Genomic DNA, 15,783 nt, shown 5'->3' with positions numbered 1-15,783 from the left:
TCAGTGCGTCAGTGACGTTTTGTCACCAGTGTTCTTAGTCATCTAAAGCTGGTTGATTAGTGTTCAGTTAGTGTGGCGTGGAGTTCAGAGGTGACGAGAAAGGGATCGAGGTCAGAGAGCAAGGGAACAGTTTTGGTTAGAGTGATTAACCATAAACTCAGTAAGGGGACTCGGTTCTGGGGGGACTTGGTTTAACTATGACAGTTTTTACTGGCAAAACGGGAACCTCTGCCCACTCGGGGAGATCAGCCAAAGCGGTGTAAACGTGTGTTCCGTGTATGTACGGTTGTGCCTTTGAACGGCTAACTTCACTGATGTCGAATGCTAAGGAAGTGTCCTCAGCGACGGAGCATCACGTTTTGTGGTTGAAATTAGACAGGACACTCACGTCTGTGTGGCTGATGGCGCCACACAGAATGAATTCCAGTGACCATCTAGGCAAACGACTTTAAACAGAGACATCTCCTGTTGTACTTAGACTGGAAGATCCGGCTGGCTGACTTAAAAAGCCGAATAAGTGAAAGCTAGCGATGGGCTGAGAGTTTCGGTGGGAGTTGGTGACATGTGCACACCCAGCGCAGCAGTGGAAGCAAAGCCCCTCAGGATGGCCCTCCAGGTACTCCTGGTCTGAGATCGTCGTTCCCGATGCCTTGCGATCGTCACGGCGCCTTGCAGACACAGTCACGGAGCCATCTCAGCTCACCCTCCTCTCCTCCGGGGAGGGGGCGCCCACTCAGCTGTAGAGCTGGCCGGGGGGAGGTCGGGCCTTGGCCCCGTTCTCCTGACTTCTCACCTAGTGTCCTCGACACTGGCCAGCAGCTCCATAGCTCATTAAATTCGACTTGACGTTCTGACGGCTTGCAAAGCGAATTCTTTGCAGCTGTTATAAAGGTCTCATTGCTCAAGTGTAATCTAGCAAAACCAGCCCCCTCCTCTCCCCGGACGCTAAGATTTGCAAGGGCAACAAAAAGTGTATAGCCGACTCCAGAAATAACTGCACCCAGCCTGGAACTCCTCGGACAATACATGGAAGGTTCCAGACGGGGCAAAGGTTCCTCACAAGGGGCAGTCCGGCGTGCCACTCCGAAGCCCAGCGGCTCCCGTTCCAACCCGTCCTCTGCCACCCACCAGCCCCGGATTGGGGAGTAGCCGCTGGGCCCCCTGTGCCTCAGTGTCCTCGGCTGTACACAGACTGTTCGTGGGCTCCACCTCAGACGGTGGCAAGGAGTTAAGTCGATACAAAGCACTTACAACAATGCTCTGCATTTACTCGTTCAGCGCCTACCGTGTGCCAGGAACTGTGCATACAAAAAGGGAACAAAATAGGCAGAAATCCCTGCCCTCATGGAGTTTCTTTCTATTTGGAGCGAGGGCAGGGGGCACACCATGGACACTCTCTAAGGTTAATCGCCCCTAATTAGGTCAGACAATTGCCAATAGCCGCGCACCGTCCCGTTGCATTTGGGGGGGTTCTTCCCTTTGGCCTTTGGCTGTGGGGTGATACCTCGCCACTGTCTCGTTCTACACCAGGCGTACTGCCAAAACCCCCGAGGTCCCCCCAGCCGGTGCTCTGTCCCACCTGCCTGTCAGAGGGAGGGCCTGTGTTTTGCATCAGCAGGGGACTGGGTCAGAGTTTCGTCAATCAGAAGTTGTGTAAGGCTTTGCTGTGGCTGGGCCAGGGGCCCGAGGCCTCCAGCACTCATTAACAACTATCTGTTCAATGATTATCTCCCTGGGGTGTGTTGTGGTGAGCGGGTCCAAAGCGTTACTGACCGTGGCCGTGATCCAAAGACCAGCCCCTGACGTCAGAGATGAGCCTCCCTGGGTGTGGCTGAGGGGCCGGACCTCTGTCCTTCATGGAATTTAAAGCCGGGAAGTTCTGCCCCCAAACACCAGACAGGGCCTTCCCACTGGGAACGCACACTTACCCGCGGGAAGAGCCTTGAAAGAGACCTTTGGGTCCCTGATCCGGATCGTCCAAAGAGAAGAAAGGTAGGTGGACCTGTTCGTTTACGTCTCTCACAAACTGCAGTGCTAGCAGGAACTGGCTTTCTGTTTTCCTCCCAGCCCAGCCCCGACCGTCCGGCGAGGCGCAAACCGGACAAGGCGCGTGGAGTTGGAGGGCATCCGTGGTTGTTTTTGTTCAGGAAGCCTGTGCTTTTTCTATGGCAGGAAACTTGGCGCCCGTGCCCCTCAGCCCAGCCCCGCAGAGATGCCTCCCCAGCTCTCAGATGGCCTCAGCTACTCAGCCAAAGTCGTCCAGGGCACCCTGGACAGCCTGCCCCAGGCCGTGAGAGAGTTCGTGGAGAGCAACGCCAAGCTGTGCTGGCCCGACCAGATCCACATCTGCGACGGCTCCGAGGATGAGAACCGACAGCTGCTGGGCCACATGGAGGAGGAGGGCGTGATCAAGAGGCTGAGGAAGTATGACAACTGGTGAGCACAGCCTCGGCCCCGGCGGGCGGGCGTTCGCGCCTTCCGGACCGCCCGGGGTGCAGGTGGGAGGAGGTGGAGGAGGGGCTTGGGCGGGGCCGGGACGGGGCTGTGTGGTTTGCGGACGCTTGAAAAGCTTAGGAAAAGAGCCGGAACCACAGAAACTTAAGTTTATGACGTTCGCAGAGCAGCCCAAGCTGTCAATGAGGGGGCGCATGTGAAGGCTCTCCGCAAACTAGGTCCCCGATCCAAAGGAAGGTCGGCCAGTCCCCGTCCTAACAGACTAGCTCCTGGTCTAGTGTGTGTCTCCCTGACTGTGTCCCCGGTGGCATGGCTGTGTCCACACTGACGGAGCATCATTCGCTCGCTGGGCACCGGCCAGGTGTGGGGAGAACGTGATGCTGAGGCACTGGTGTCTTCCTGAACGGCGCGGGGCTGAGGGCATCCGGGGCGCAGGCGCCATGCAGAACAGCAGCCCTGCCTCTCCAATCCCAACCTGTGTATTTTTGCTTTGTGCAGCTGGTTGGCTCTCACTGACCCCAGGGATGTGGCCAGAATTGAAAGCAAGACGGTCATCATTACTCAAGAGCAAAGAGATACGGTGCCCATCCCCAAAACCGGCCTCAGTCAACTGGGTCGCTGGATGTCTGAGGAGGATTTTGAGAAAGCGTTCAATGCCCGATTTCCAGGGTGCATGAAAGGTGAGTGAAACGTTTATTTGAGCAAAATATCAGCAAACCTTTTATTATTGCGTCTGTCCTAATGTCACTTGTCATAGAAGCTCCCATGGCCCCAGAGAGCCTTACCTTCCACATCTGAAATCGGCCATGTATTGAAAATGTACATCTCAGTTCTGCTTTTATAGACGGTCTTATAGGACCAGGAAAACGGTTTCTACGCATGTGGATTTCAGATAGCTTGGTGGAACCCAACCGCACATTTCTGAAACCTCTTTGACTGGGGGGTTCTGGCCACTTTTCAGTGGACTCTGCTAAATCGGGGGCACCGGTGGCAAGCAAGGCGTGGTGCTGTCAGAGGGGGATCTCGAGAAGGGTCCGCCGAGGGAAACGGCGGTGGTGGTTTGTGAGTCCGGGGCCATTTCTCACCCCTCCCCCCCCACCGGCCCCGCAGGTCGCACCATGTACGTCGTCCCGTTCAGCATGGGGCCCCTGGGCTCGCCTCTGTCCAGGATCGGCGTGGAGCTGACAGACTCGCCCTACGTGGTGGCCAGCATGCGTGTCATGACACGGATGGGCACGCCCGTCCTGGAGGCGCTGGGGGACGGGGAGTTCGTCAAGTGCCTCCATTCCGTGGGGTGCCCTTTGCCTTTAACAAGTAAGCATATTGTTTCCGAATCAAAAGCTAGAACTGAAAACAAAAGCAAAACCAAAAACAAGCTTGGGCTTAAACCCGGGCGGGGATGGTGCACACTGATGTGGGCGTGTCCTCCCGTGCAGAGCCTTTGGTTAACAACTGGGCCTGCAACCCGGAGATGACACTCATCGCCCACCTGCCCGACCGCAGAGAAATCATCTCCTTCGGGAGCGGGTACGGCGGGAACTCGCTCCTTGGGAAGAAGTGCTTTGCTCTCAGGATGGCCAGCCGGCTGGCCAAGGAGGAGGGGTGGCTGGCAGAGCACATGCTGGTAAGATGCGGGAAGTTCGAAATGCGCGCTGTAGGGGGTCGGGCAGAGGAGGGGACGTGGCGGGCGCCTACCGCCTTGGAGTTCCCACAATGCTCCAAGGACAGGTCTAGAAAGCCCATCAGCGATGATGATGGAGACGCCCTCCTAGACTAAAGCGTGGACCTCTGGGGCAGACAGGAACGAAGTGCGTAAGGAGAAATCTTGCCTCCAACAGATTCTGGGCATAACCAACCCCAAGGGCCAGAAGAAGTACTTCGCGGCTGCCTTTCCCAGCGCCTGCGGGAAGACCAACCTGGCTATGATGAACCCCACCCTCCCCGGGTGGAAAGTAGAGTGTGTGGGGGACGACATCGCCTGGATGAAATTTGACCAACAAGGTGACTCTTCCAGGCCCAAGTGTTGATGATAATAATTGAACCTAAGTGAGGTTTTGGCTTTCAGGATGTACCAAATTCTCCTAAATCCACAGTGTTTGGATTTTTAATTCCGTTATTTCAGTTCTTGCAACAGCTCAGACATATGTATTCCATCAGCATTCTTTAATCTCATATCAAATCTGGATTGAAATGGGACCCTCTGTTGCTGTTTGTTTGTATAATAAATTGATTAAAAGAGCTTGGTGGGAGACCTCCCTGGCGGTCCGATGGTTAAGACTTCACCTTCCAGTGCAAGGGGTACAGGTTCGATCCCTGGTCAGAGAGCTAAGATCCCATAAGCCTTCGGGCCAAAACCCCCAAATATAAAACAGAAGCAATATTGTAACAAATTCAATACAGACTAAAAAAAGAAAATAGCTTGGTGGGAAACTGGTGAGGAAGAAAGAGTCAGAGTTGACTGATAATTCTGGGATGGGAAAAGAGAAATAGATTCTAGGGAGGAGGATAAAAATAAGACTCGAGAATTTGGTACAGAAATTAGCCTGGCAAGATATAAGAATATATGTTATGCTTTGCTGGGTATGTACTTCTACTAGCTGGTTTAAAACTTTCCAGGTAACTTGCGGGCCATCAACCCAGAGAACGGGTTTTTTGGTGTCGCTCCTGGCACCTCTGTGAAGACCAACCCCAATGCCATCAAGACCATCCAGAAGAATACCATCTTCACCAACGTGGCTGAGACCAGCGATGGGGGCGTTTACTGGGAAGGCATTGACCAGCCACTGGCCTCGGGCATCAAGCTCATTTCCTGGAAGGGCAAGGAGTGGGACCCCAAGAATGGTAAGCGCCCCCCCCCGGGAGGCCCGGGGCCCCAGCCCATGGGCGTGTGCGTCGGGCCAGACGCTCAGGGCCTCTCCTCTCCTGCTGCTGTAGGGGAGCCTTGCGCCCACCCCAACTCGCGGTTCTGCACCCCTGCCAGCCAGTGCCCCATCATCGACCCAGACTGGGAGTCTCCGGACGGCGTGCCCATCGAGGCCATCATCTTCGGAGGGCGCCGGCCTGTTGGTGAGGCTTCCCTGTGTTCGGGCTGGGGACGGGAGGACGTGGCCCCCTCTCCCCTTTGCCGTGACCTTGTCGGAGGGTGTCAGGGACGCAGAGCTTCCTTTCCACAATGGCGGGGTAACGAGCAAGCGCCGGCGTGGAACGTACTCTCTGGCCGCCTAGAACTTCCGGATCCGTGGTCCTGTATGCCGCCCCCAGATTGACTTTGGCTGCGTGGCCTCCTGCTGTAACTTGACGTGGTGGCATCCGCCCTTAGCTCTGGGGGTGCAGAATTAGCTCAGTTAGAGAGACAACACACGGCTGCGTCTTTCCGTTTGTGATACGGCATCGCTGGCCGAGGGGTCTGGGTGTCGAGACCTGTAAAGAACGTTTCTTTCTCCTGCTAAAGGCGTCCCTCTGGTCTATGAGGCTCTCAGCTGGCAGCATGGCGTGTTTGTGGGTGCGGCAATGAGATCGGAGGCCACGGCAGCGGCGGAACACAAGGGTGAGTCCGGCCAGAGTCTGGAGCCGCCGAGAAGGGAGATGGACTGCTCTGTCTCTGTGGCTCTCTGTCTCTGTGTCTCTGTCTCTGTCTCTCTATGTCTCTTTGCCTCTGTGTCTCTCTCTCTCTCTCTCTGTGTGCCTCTCTGTCTCTGCATGTCTCTGTCTTTGTCTCTCTCTGGCTCTGCCTCTCTATCTCTGTCTCTGTGTCTCTGTCTCTGTGTTCCCCCTCTGTCTCTGTGTCTCTGTCTCTGTCTCTGCATGTCTCTGTCTCTCTCTGGCTCTGCCTCTCTATCTCTGTCTCTGTGTCTCTGTCTCTGTGTTCCCCCTCTGTCTCTGTGTCTCTGTCTCTGTGTTCCCCCTCTGTCTCTGTGTCTCTGTCTCTGTCTCTGCATGTCTCTGTCTCTCTCTGGCTCTGCCTCTCTATCTCTGTCTCTGTGTCTCTGTCTCTGGGTTCCCTCTCTGTCTCTTTGTCTCTCTGTCTCTGTGTCTCTGTCTCTATCTCTGTCTCTCTCTGGCTCTGTCTCTCCATCTCTGTCTCTGGGTTCCCTCTCTGTCTCTGTGTCTCTCTGGCTCTGTCTCCCTGCGTCTCTCTCTGTGTAGGGAGGTAGAGAAAACCAAGTCGCCATGTCAACAGGAAATGTGCCGGCGGCACCCTCTGAGGCATCATTTACCAGCAGAGCCCCCCTGTTAACAGGCAAAGTCATCATGCACGACCCCTTTGCCATGCGGCCCTTCTTCGGCTACAACTTCGGCCAGTACCTGGCGCACTGGCTTAGCATGGCCCGGCGCCCCGAGGCCAAGCTGCCCAAGATCTTTCACGTCAACTGGTTCCGGAAGGACGAGGCCGGCAGGTTCCTCTGGCCGGGCTTCGGCGAGAACTGCAGGGTGCTGGAGTGGATGTTCGCCCGTGTTGGCGGCACAGGGGGCGCCAAGCTCACGCCCATCGGCTACATCCCCGACGAGGACGCCCTGGACCTTCGGGGCCTGGGGGACGTCAGCGTGAAGGAGCTCTTCCACATCTCCAAGGAGTTCTGGGAGGAGGAGGTGGAAGACATCCAGAAGTACCTGGAGGAGCAGGTGAACGCCGACCTCCCCCGTGAGATAGAGAGCGAGGTCCTGGCCCTGAAACAAAGAATCAGCCGGATGTAATCACATCCACACCTCACCTGGTCCTGCGCCTCCAGTCCATACAGTGCGAGAGAGAGAGCGAGAGAGAGAGAGAGAGACAGAGAGAGAGAGAGAGAGAGAGAGAGAGAGAGAGAGAGGGAGAGAGAGAGAGAGAGAGAGAGAGACGGGGCTTCCTAAGTTCTCACTGCCTGCAGCACCGCAATGACCGCACCCAGGGGCCAATCGAAAGACACCCCTTAATTTTTCTGATAAGACCACAGCAGAGTAAAGCTAGTCACTAATGAGGCTGTGGAGGGAAATCTCAGCAGGCTCCAAAGTTCACTATGCAATGCACCTTTGTTCAACTTAGGGACACTCAGGCTCAGTCTGTTTTGTTCTTTCTCTTTAGCTGTATCAGTTAGCCGAATGCACAGAAGATACACGAGCTGTGTGTGTGTGTGTGTGTGTCTGTGTACTGTTGTCTAAAGCACATTTAATAACTGGAAAAATCTTGGGCAGGATCACCTACTAGTTGTTGCTAGAAAGCGATGTTGCTTTATTATTAATATGTGTGTTTAAATTATTTTTATATACCATGGTTCCTTACCTCTACATAATTTCAACGTTTTCCCTTAACACTTCTTAGAAAAAAAAAATCACAAAATAAACTTTTATAGAAAAGATGGATTTGTTTGCTTTGTTTTTCTTATTTGAACCACCCCAAACAGGGAACTCTGATGAAACCCTCTGTGATGGAATCCCCTGCAAAGAACGCAGGACGGGCAGGACCCGCCTGACGGAGGGGTTAGGTGGGGTTGGAGGGGGCAGGACAGAGCCGGGTGGGGAGCTGTGAGCAGAGAGAATGTCACCCAGAGGTGACACGGCGCCACACTTCGGGTTTTCTGAGTTAACCACTGGTTAGCGCCTAGAAGCTGCTAGTTAGTGTCCTTGAACAATCCACAAACCTTTAAACGGCGGATCGTGTGTAACCGGAAGAGGAGCATTTAAAATGTGCTTTTTGACAAAACTTTGGGTCTGGGGGCTCGGCTTTCCACAAGAATTATATCGTGGCTAACTTCACAGGTTTTCGTCAATAAATACTTTTTTTGAGCAATGCTTGTCTCCACTGTCATCCATAGGGGAAGAGAGTAGAGAGAAAAATGTCCTTCAGAAGAAACAGAAAAAGGGCTCCCCAGGCATTGACGGAGCGCCTTCTGTATACAGAGTGTCGTGCCGTGGGGGGGCTCACAGTGGGCTGCCTCAAGCCCTCCCCTGGGCCCTCTACTTCCGATGTTTGTTTATTGGGTCCTCCCGTCAATCCGAACGAACCACACACTGCACGGGGCCCGCGCATTCTGTGGATACACAGCGCCTTCTCTGGTTGCCTTCTCCTTTCTGGGCCTGCTCTCCCGCTCAGCACACCCCAGCCGTGCGTGTTCTCAGGGGGGGTTAGGACGCCTTGGCTTTGCTCACTGCCACAACTCACAGACTTGCTGGTTCCCCAAAAGTCCTCTGTGCCTTGCAGGCGCCACGTGGAAGGTCAAGCTGAGATCCCCCCTATTTTATAGGTGGGGAAACCGAGGTCAGACGGGTCCGTCGGGGCTGGGAAACAGCAGTCAGAGTTTCCTTCTCCTTTAAGGCGTTGAGAGCTGACGGGGCTCTGCCCACAAAGTGTCAAGTTCTGATAGCAAAACCAGTGACGGGGAAAAAACCATTAAACTCAATTAAACGCTATCTGCTGTATTAATTTAAATCAGTGGCTTTCAGACTTGTTTTTCCTTTTTGCTGCAGAAAACTCGCTTGACATGTACTCTGACTCAGAAACCCCGCAGCTAAGGGAGACACAACAGGAGGCTGGGCAGGTGTCGGGACCCAGGCCCCCTGGCTTCCTTTTTTCCACCCCCTGAAGCAGTTCCTCGGACCCCTGAGAGGCACTTCCAGGATACAGCGTGGGCACCATTTTTAAAATGCATGCCCCTGGCCCCGGCTTCCTGTTCTAGGCCCTCGGTAGGCTTCAACCCTTTTCGAGCAAAGCCAGCCATCTCAGAATTCCCTGTGCACAGCATCACCCACCCAGCCGGCAGACTCTTATATGACCATGTTGCCACCTGGCCCAGGAAGCCTGGAGGACAGCCTGGAGGAGGTGCCTTAAACAGAATAAGAGTTCTCAGGGAACCAAAAGGACTCAGCACTCGCCATTGGCGCCTGAGTCAGTTTCCGAAAACCGTGTCCACTGTGTTCCACCTCCAAGTCCTAGCTTCTGTGCTGGGCCCTGTGACCGCAATACTCAGGACACTATGACCCTGATGGGTGACATCACAGTGTTTGCCTGAGCTCGAGCAAGGCAGGAAGGCAGGTAAGGCCAAGGCCGTTTGCAGGTGGTCAGGCTGAGGCCCTGAGAGAGGCCCATTGGTCAGGGTGGGATGGGGGTGAGAATGAAAACTTAGCCTCCCAGTTCCCGGTCAGCCCTCCCCACAGTACACACCAGTCCAAATCAACACAGGGACTGATGTTCTCTACTGGAATCCAGTGTAGGAGCTGCCCCCTGACCTCACGGGTTCCCAGAGCCCTGCTGGGGTCTGGGTTAAAGACCAGAACACAGTAGGTACATAGCACATATTGAACCAGGGCAACAAACCTGTCCCTCTGTTCACCCGAGGTTCTGGGGGAGAATCCAGGGGAGCGGGGCAGGGGCGGGGGAGGGGCCGGGGGCTCTGGGAGCTGGAAATTGCAGGGCTCTCTCCCCTTGCTCCCTCTCTCCTTTGGCCCACCCTGACCCAGAGCCCCCGGTCTGCCCCTGCTCTCACCCCGCCGGGTGCCACACAGCATACGTTCCTTCCCAAGCTTTAAGGCCACAGGCAGGGGCCCTGGAGGCTTCTGGGCCTGCCCCCCCTGCCAGAGTGGTGACCTCTTCTTCGTCCTCACTGCCAGCAGTTGCAGCAACAAGGGACCAGGTTCCATCATCTATGGGAAAGGGCTGGCTGCCTGACCCCCACCTCCTGCCCTCCTTCCTTTCCTCAAGGGTAGTAAATACTGGTGACCTTGGACACCTCCCAGCCCTGCCTTTGGCCAGCAGTGTTACCTGACGTGACACCCTGATCTGTGCCGTGACACAATAATACCTCTGCTGGAGCCCAATGAGTATAAAATGAAATAGCTCAACTCAGCATAGGTTCTGGGGCCCAGAGGGGCTGGATGGGAGTTCCCACTCTACCTCTTCATAGCAGTGTAGCCTCAGGTGACTGCCCCAAACTCGGAACCTCAGTTTGCTCAACTGTAAAATGGCCTCCACTCCAATCAGGGGCTGACATCCGATACGGTGGGGTTGGAGGTGAGAAGCTGAATTCACCGCACACAGGCTGATGGAGAGCTGCCGCCCCGGGACTCTGACTGCCCCTGGCTCATCCATCCCCAGTCTTCCCTCAGGAACCCCAGACCTCCCCACACAGCGGAGGGGCTCCCAAATCTAGGCTCAGGATCCCCTCTGGGTGGTCATTGCTCCCATTGGTTTTTAACTATTTTGAATATCACTCCTGTCCTAGCCCCGCCTCGATGCTTTGATGCTACACAAATCCCCTAACTCAGAACTTTGCTGCAAACCACGGAGCTTGGCCGGTGGAGAGGAAACCCTCTAACTGAGAAAACCCTAAGTCCTCTGACCTCCCTGCAATGGACTGAGATCAAGCTTTCTCCAGGGGGAAAACCGGGGCCCTGAGATGGAGACAAGTTTCAGAGAGAGTGATATTAAAAATGTGACTTTTTCCTGCTTTTCTGAGGTTTTCCTTGAGTCTTCTTGCACAGAAAGCTGAACAGAGTAGGACCCGTGGGAGATGCTCCACACGGGCTCTTGTTAAGTATCACCTCCCGGGACCACAGCACGGGTGCCAAGGACAGTGCCGCCGGCAGGGTAGCTGCGGTTCTGATTATTACAGAGCTGCTCCCATGCACGATGTTCTCTCTACCATCTGCACCCCACACACACACACACACACCTCCACCCCAGAGCCCAGAGGTTTCTTTGATGCCCCAGAGCCGGGCTTCAGGGCTGCTACGGAGAAACAACAGACATCACTGGTCCGCAGTCACATCCGGGGGGCGGGGCCCAGAGTACACGTGCCCGGCTGACACCTGCCACGCCTTCGCGCTAATGCGCGTTCCTGGGGGCTTGCTTGTCTGGCCCCTGCTCGGCGCAGGGCGGCCCCCTGGTAGCAGGGTCTGCAGATGAGTGAATGCACACCAGACACGCCAGCCAGAAAGGCAGAACCTTTCTCCAGGCTTAGAAATCTTCAGCAAACTATGCTGTGCATATTTGTTCGGCCCAGGAAAATGACTTTAACTGCATAATTAAACTCGATGTAGATGCTGCTTCCGGACAGAATGACTGGGGAGGAGCTGAGACCATAGCTGTCCCTCTGCGTTTGTTGAATACAGGGAGAAACTGCTTGTTTGCAGAGACTTTGCCCTGGTCCCTGTCTTTCCTCCGAGCAATGAGGGTTTTGAGAAAAGTCAGGGAGGATGGAGGAAGGGGCTTGGTGGCTGCTGGAGAGAGGAGGGAGAGGAAAATCCCCCAAGGCAGAGAACCCACAGCAAAGAGACCCCGCCCCTCAGACGGGATTTGCACTGTGCGTTCCAAACGTTCTAAAGCACATCCCACCTTCCCTGGGTAACTGGTCACTTGAGCAAACAATCAGTACACTGAAATGGGGGAAACGTACTAGATTGAATGAAGAAGAAAAGGTTGCATCTCAATCATTAATTAAACGCAGCATTCGTCACTAAGGTAACCACATAAATACAACCCTAAGTGGAAGAAGCTAGCCACAAAAGACACATGCATTGTGTGGTTCCAGTGATATGAAATGTCCAGAATAGGCAAATCCACAGAGATAGAAAGTACATTTGTGGTTTCTGGGGGTCGGGGGTCAGAGGCATTGGGGAGAGATTGCTAATGAGTGCAGAGTTTCTTTGGGGGCTGATACAAATTAGATTGCGGTGAAGGTTGAACAATCCTGTGAATGTATTAAAAGCCACTAAATTGTATATTGTAAGTGGGTGAATTTTATGGCATGTGAATTAAAGCTCCATAGAGCGATGTGAACAGAAGAATAAATACAATAAAAACAAAAGTCTGTCTTAACTTGCAGACTCAGAGAAAATGGCAAAGGGACGGACTTATTCATTATGGGGTTCAATGCCATTTAATGCCCGGCCTGTGACCCTCTTCCAATGATCCCGGGCACCGTAAAAATCATCTCTGCCGCTGGTAGAGGAGGAACAGGCCAGAAGCCTGCAGAAGTCATGGAGACCAGCAGGTGGCAGAGCTGAGACCTCAGATTCCAGGTGTCAAGGGGTCTTCAGCAGACGGAAAAATCCCAAGGTCAGGAGGCCGTGGGCCCCAACCCAGCTCTGACAGTGGATCAGGGAATTTGAGCAGCGGAAGAGAGGGCTCATGTCACCTCACAGGGGAGGGTTGAGATGCAGGTGCCCGGGACCCAGAGGCTCCAGCCATGGCAGGAGGGCCCCCTCCCCTCCCTGGTAGCAGAAGCCTGTGGAAAGGACTCCAGGTCAGGAAACGAGGATCCTGGCAGCCAGGCGACAGCCTTCTCCCCCGAACCTCTCAAACTCATGGGCGCACCCCCAGGTCCCCTCGCCCCTCTACCCTGGCCCAAAGCCTGGCTCCCATGCAGGCCACAGAGGAGAGACAGAAACTGACATCCTGCTGCAGGTTTCACCTTCAGGGCACGAAGCTTAGACGGCGGGGTATCCGGCCCTTAGCATCTGCTGCGGAGGGAGGGGACACGCTCTGTGGCCCAGGGGCAGTTCCGGGACCATATCAGCCACAGGAGAGCCAGCAGCTGGAGGACCTTGGCTGTCACTTAAGTGCCAGACCCTGGAGGGTTCAAGGCTACTTTTCGGGTCTGGGTGAAGACAGCTCCCTGTACCCAGTGGGGACCCCCGGCTCGTGGTGAAATGCTCCGCCGGGGCTGAGGCTCTTGAATGTGGGGGGGTGGGCACTCCAGGAGACAGGTTTGGCCCAGTTGGGGCGTCCTGGACTGAGCAGAGCCCCTGGGGTTGACATCCCCCTGTCCCGTGGCCCCCCCAGTTCATACAACACTCTGCCCTCCGAGGTCAACTCCGGTCTGGCCTCAGGGGGAAGGAGGCTTCAGCTGTCTGAAGCCTGGGCGAGGGCTTCATCACCATTAAGAGCAGAGACCAGGGAGCCAGAGGCCCGGGTGACTCATGTGGCAGCTGCTGCCTGTTATGTAAAGCAGAGCTCAGAGCCCTTAGCCCATAGGAGATGAAATTTACATTTTGAATTAACTCGGATCATCAGATTGCTTCCTCTGGACCCAGGGAAATTAAACATAAAGTTGGAGGGAGCTGTGGGCTGGAGAGGTAGGGGCCCAGCCAAGCGCGCCAGACTAGCTGCTTCTTTTTATTTTTTTCAACAGGCTGCAGGCAAAAGGGGACAAGAGGACACTGCCTGCTGCAAAGTCAGCCTGGGAGAGAGAAGGAGATGGAAAGTTGAGATAATCTTTCTCTCTTTTTCCTTGGGCAGAAACACAATAAATCTGCGTGGCAGAATTAAATTCTGATCTGTCTGATTTCCTCCATCTCTTCCTCTCCTAATAATGCTTATTTATTGAGCTTTTATTATGAGCCTGGCACTTGGCTAAACACTTTAGACATAAGGCAGAAGTGAATTTGTCCCCCTCCGGCCCCCCACACCCCTTTCTTCATTTCCTAGTTGGGAGGGAGTCTGAGGGAAGAAGTAAAGAGACAGTTTTATTAACAACACAAAGCTCAGTGACTTCTGTTAGGAAGTTTTGTTTGTTTTTCAGGTGTTCTAATAGGGACCAGAGGCCCGAAGGCCCCCTCCAACAATGGAGCACACCGAAACCCACCACCCTCCCTCTGGTCACTGCGAAGGGCGCCCCCTGGGGTTGTACAGGGTAAGCTTCTCCCAGGCGCCCAGGCGAGAGTCTGCAAGACTGTCCCAGGTCAGAACAGACCTTGCCGGCTGGGATGAAGTCTCGGTGGGCAAACAGGTGTCTGCACCTTCCTGGGCCTCTGAGTGCATCTGTGATCAACATCGATCGAGGTTGTCCTCCCTGGAAGGGGGGTCCTAACTTGGTGTGGGAGAGACCTGCTGGCACTCAACCCCACTGCCCCTGCCCCCAGCAACTCCACAGGGCAGCCCTTTATCTGCAGGGTCTTCCTGGCTTCACAGACAGATCGACCCCTGGGAACAGGTTACAACTCAAGTGGCCTTGAACTGATCTGATGCAACCTCAGGTCCTTCATGACTGAACCCAGACAGTCAGAGGTTCATCCTCCTGGAACCATGCATCTTGGTTCTCGTCAGGAGGCATGTGCCCCAGGGCCCCTCTGACACGTGGATTACAGTCACCGCACAAACGCAGGGGCAACGCCTGAACCCTGGGGTCTGGGCAGCTTGCAACAGGACCAACTTTTCCTGCCGCTGAGAGTGAGGGAACGGGCGCTGACGGGTGAAACGCCAGTGCTGCCGCCAGCCAGCCGTGCCTCCCTCGAGTGGCAGGTCTCCAAGATCAATCCGTCACTTTCCGATGAATAGTTGTTGAACGCCCTCTGACTGCCTGGTGCTGTCGGCCCGAGCGCTTAGATGAGCTCACCAAGATTGTCCTTCCTAATGAATTCGTCCCGCGGGGGGACTTGTCCTTTTCCCAGGGTCACTGAAAACCTTCACGCCTCAAGTTATCAGGAGTATTATTTTCTGTGCAAAAGAATTTACAGGTTCACTTTCTGCTCCCATTCAGAATTTCCGGGTGAAATTCAGCCTCCTGGGCCACCCCCCAGACTTTGTAATTCTGCCTGGACAGCTGGACGTGCCTCCCTCCCTCCCTTCCGTCCATTGATCCAACCCTACCTTCCATTTAATTATCCACTCCTGTATCCTCCATCTCTGTCTCCACACATCTTCCATCCACACACCCATCCAATGGACCATTCACTCAGGTGCTCAGCTAACCTCCACGGGGTCAATCAGCCATAAACTCTGCATTCAACCCCAAGCCACCCTTCTGTCTTCTCACCAAGGTCCCACAGCTACCAAGCGGGGAGAGCCAGAATCTGAAGCGGCTCAAGCCATCCCTATAAGATGTGTCTCCAGGACACAATCAGTGCTCCGCTGGACAAAGCAGAAGAGCTGAGCGCTCTCCGAGGTGGAGACAGGTTGCTACAAAGGTTCAGAGAAAAGGGGAGGGGGGTCAGGAAGGCTGTTTAGAGGAAGCAGCCTTTGAACAGTGTTCCTAAACCGCTGTCAGACTTGGAAAGCCAAGATCTACAGGGCAAAGTAAAGGAATTGCAGGTCGAGCAAGGGACGTGAGCCAGGATCAGGGCGGACGGAGCGTGGAGTGTGCTTGCGGACGGGTGGAGGGTGAAGAGAGGGGCTATGCTGTGTAGGTGGTTGGAGACTGGATGGATGGAGTGCGGCTTTGGGCCGAGTGAAGGGCGTGGAGAGGGGAGAGTGGGAAAGGGAGAGCAGGCACCTATGCCGGTGCACGCTACAGAAACCCAGGCCGTGGCGCCAGCTGGGCTTCGGTTTGTGGGCACAGGGAGATAGGAAGCATGCGGATAGGGAGCATCCAGTGAGAGAAACCTGAACCAAGGGTAGACGCTGGAATCGCGCGCCGT

At 54.8% G+C, this 15,783-nt stretch overlaps 1 protein-coding gene across 3 annotated transcripts; it reads left to right on the top strand.

Moving 5' to 3' along the window:
- Positions 1 to 1,906: 1,906 nt before the first annotated feature.
- PCK1 (phosphoenolpyruvate carboxykinase 1) lies at positions 1,907 to 7,230 on the top strand. Of its 3 annotated transcripts, none has more exons than XM_067014033.1 (10): positions 1,907 to 1,992; positions 2,173 to 2,436; positions 2,953 to 3,134; positions 3,565 to 3,768; positions 3,891 to 4,078; positions 4,293 to 4,455; positions 5,071 to 5,295; positions 5,389 to 5,520; positions 5,906 to 6,001; positions 6,695 to 7,230. In XM_067014033.1, the coding sequence occupies exons 2-10, from the start codon at positions 2,213 to 2,215 to the stop codon at positions 7,147 to 7,149; spliced, it is 1,869 nt and encodes a 622-aa protein (XP_066870134.1). In that variant the 5' UTR covers positions 1,907 to 1,992; positions 2,173 to 2,212; the 3' UTR covers positions 7,150 to 7,230. The 3 variants fall into 3 exon arrangements, with proteins under 3 accessions (XP_066870134.1, XP_066870135.1, XP_066870133.1); XM_067014034.1 differs by having other exon boundaries at positions 1,918 to 1,992; positions 5,435 to 5,520; positions 6,695 to 6,784; XM_067014032.1 differs by lacking the exon at positions 3,565 to 3,768 and having other exon boundaries at positions 1,918 to 1,992.
- The last annotated feature ends 8,553 nt before the right edge of the window (positions 7,231 to 15,783 follow it).

Source organism: Kogia breviceps, chromosome 14 (genome assembly GCF_026419965.1).
Source record: "Kogia breviceps isolate mKogBre1 chromosome 14, mKogBre1 haplotype 1, whole genome shotgun sequence".
NCBI classification, from domain to species: domain Eukaryota; kingdom Metazoa; phylum Chordata; class Mammalia; order Artiodactyla; family Physeteridae; genus Kogia; species Kogia breviceps.
This window is presented reverse-complemented; position numbering and strand designations above follow the sequence as displayed.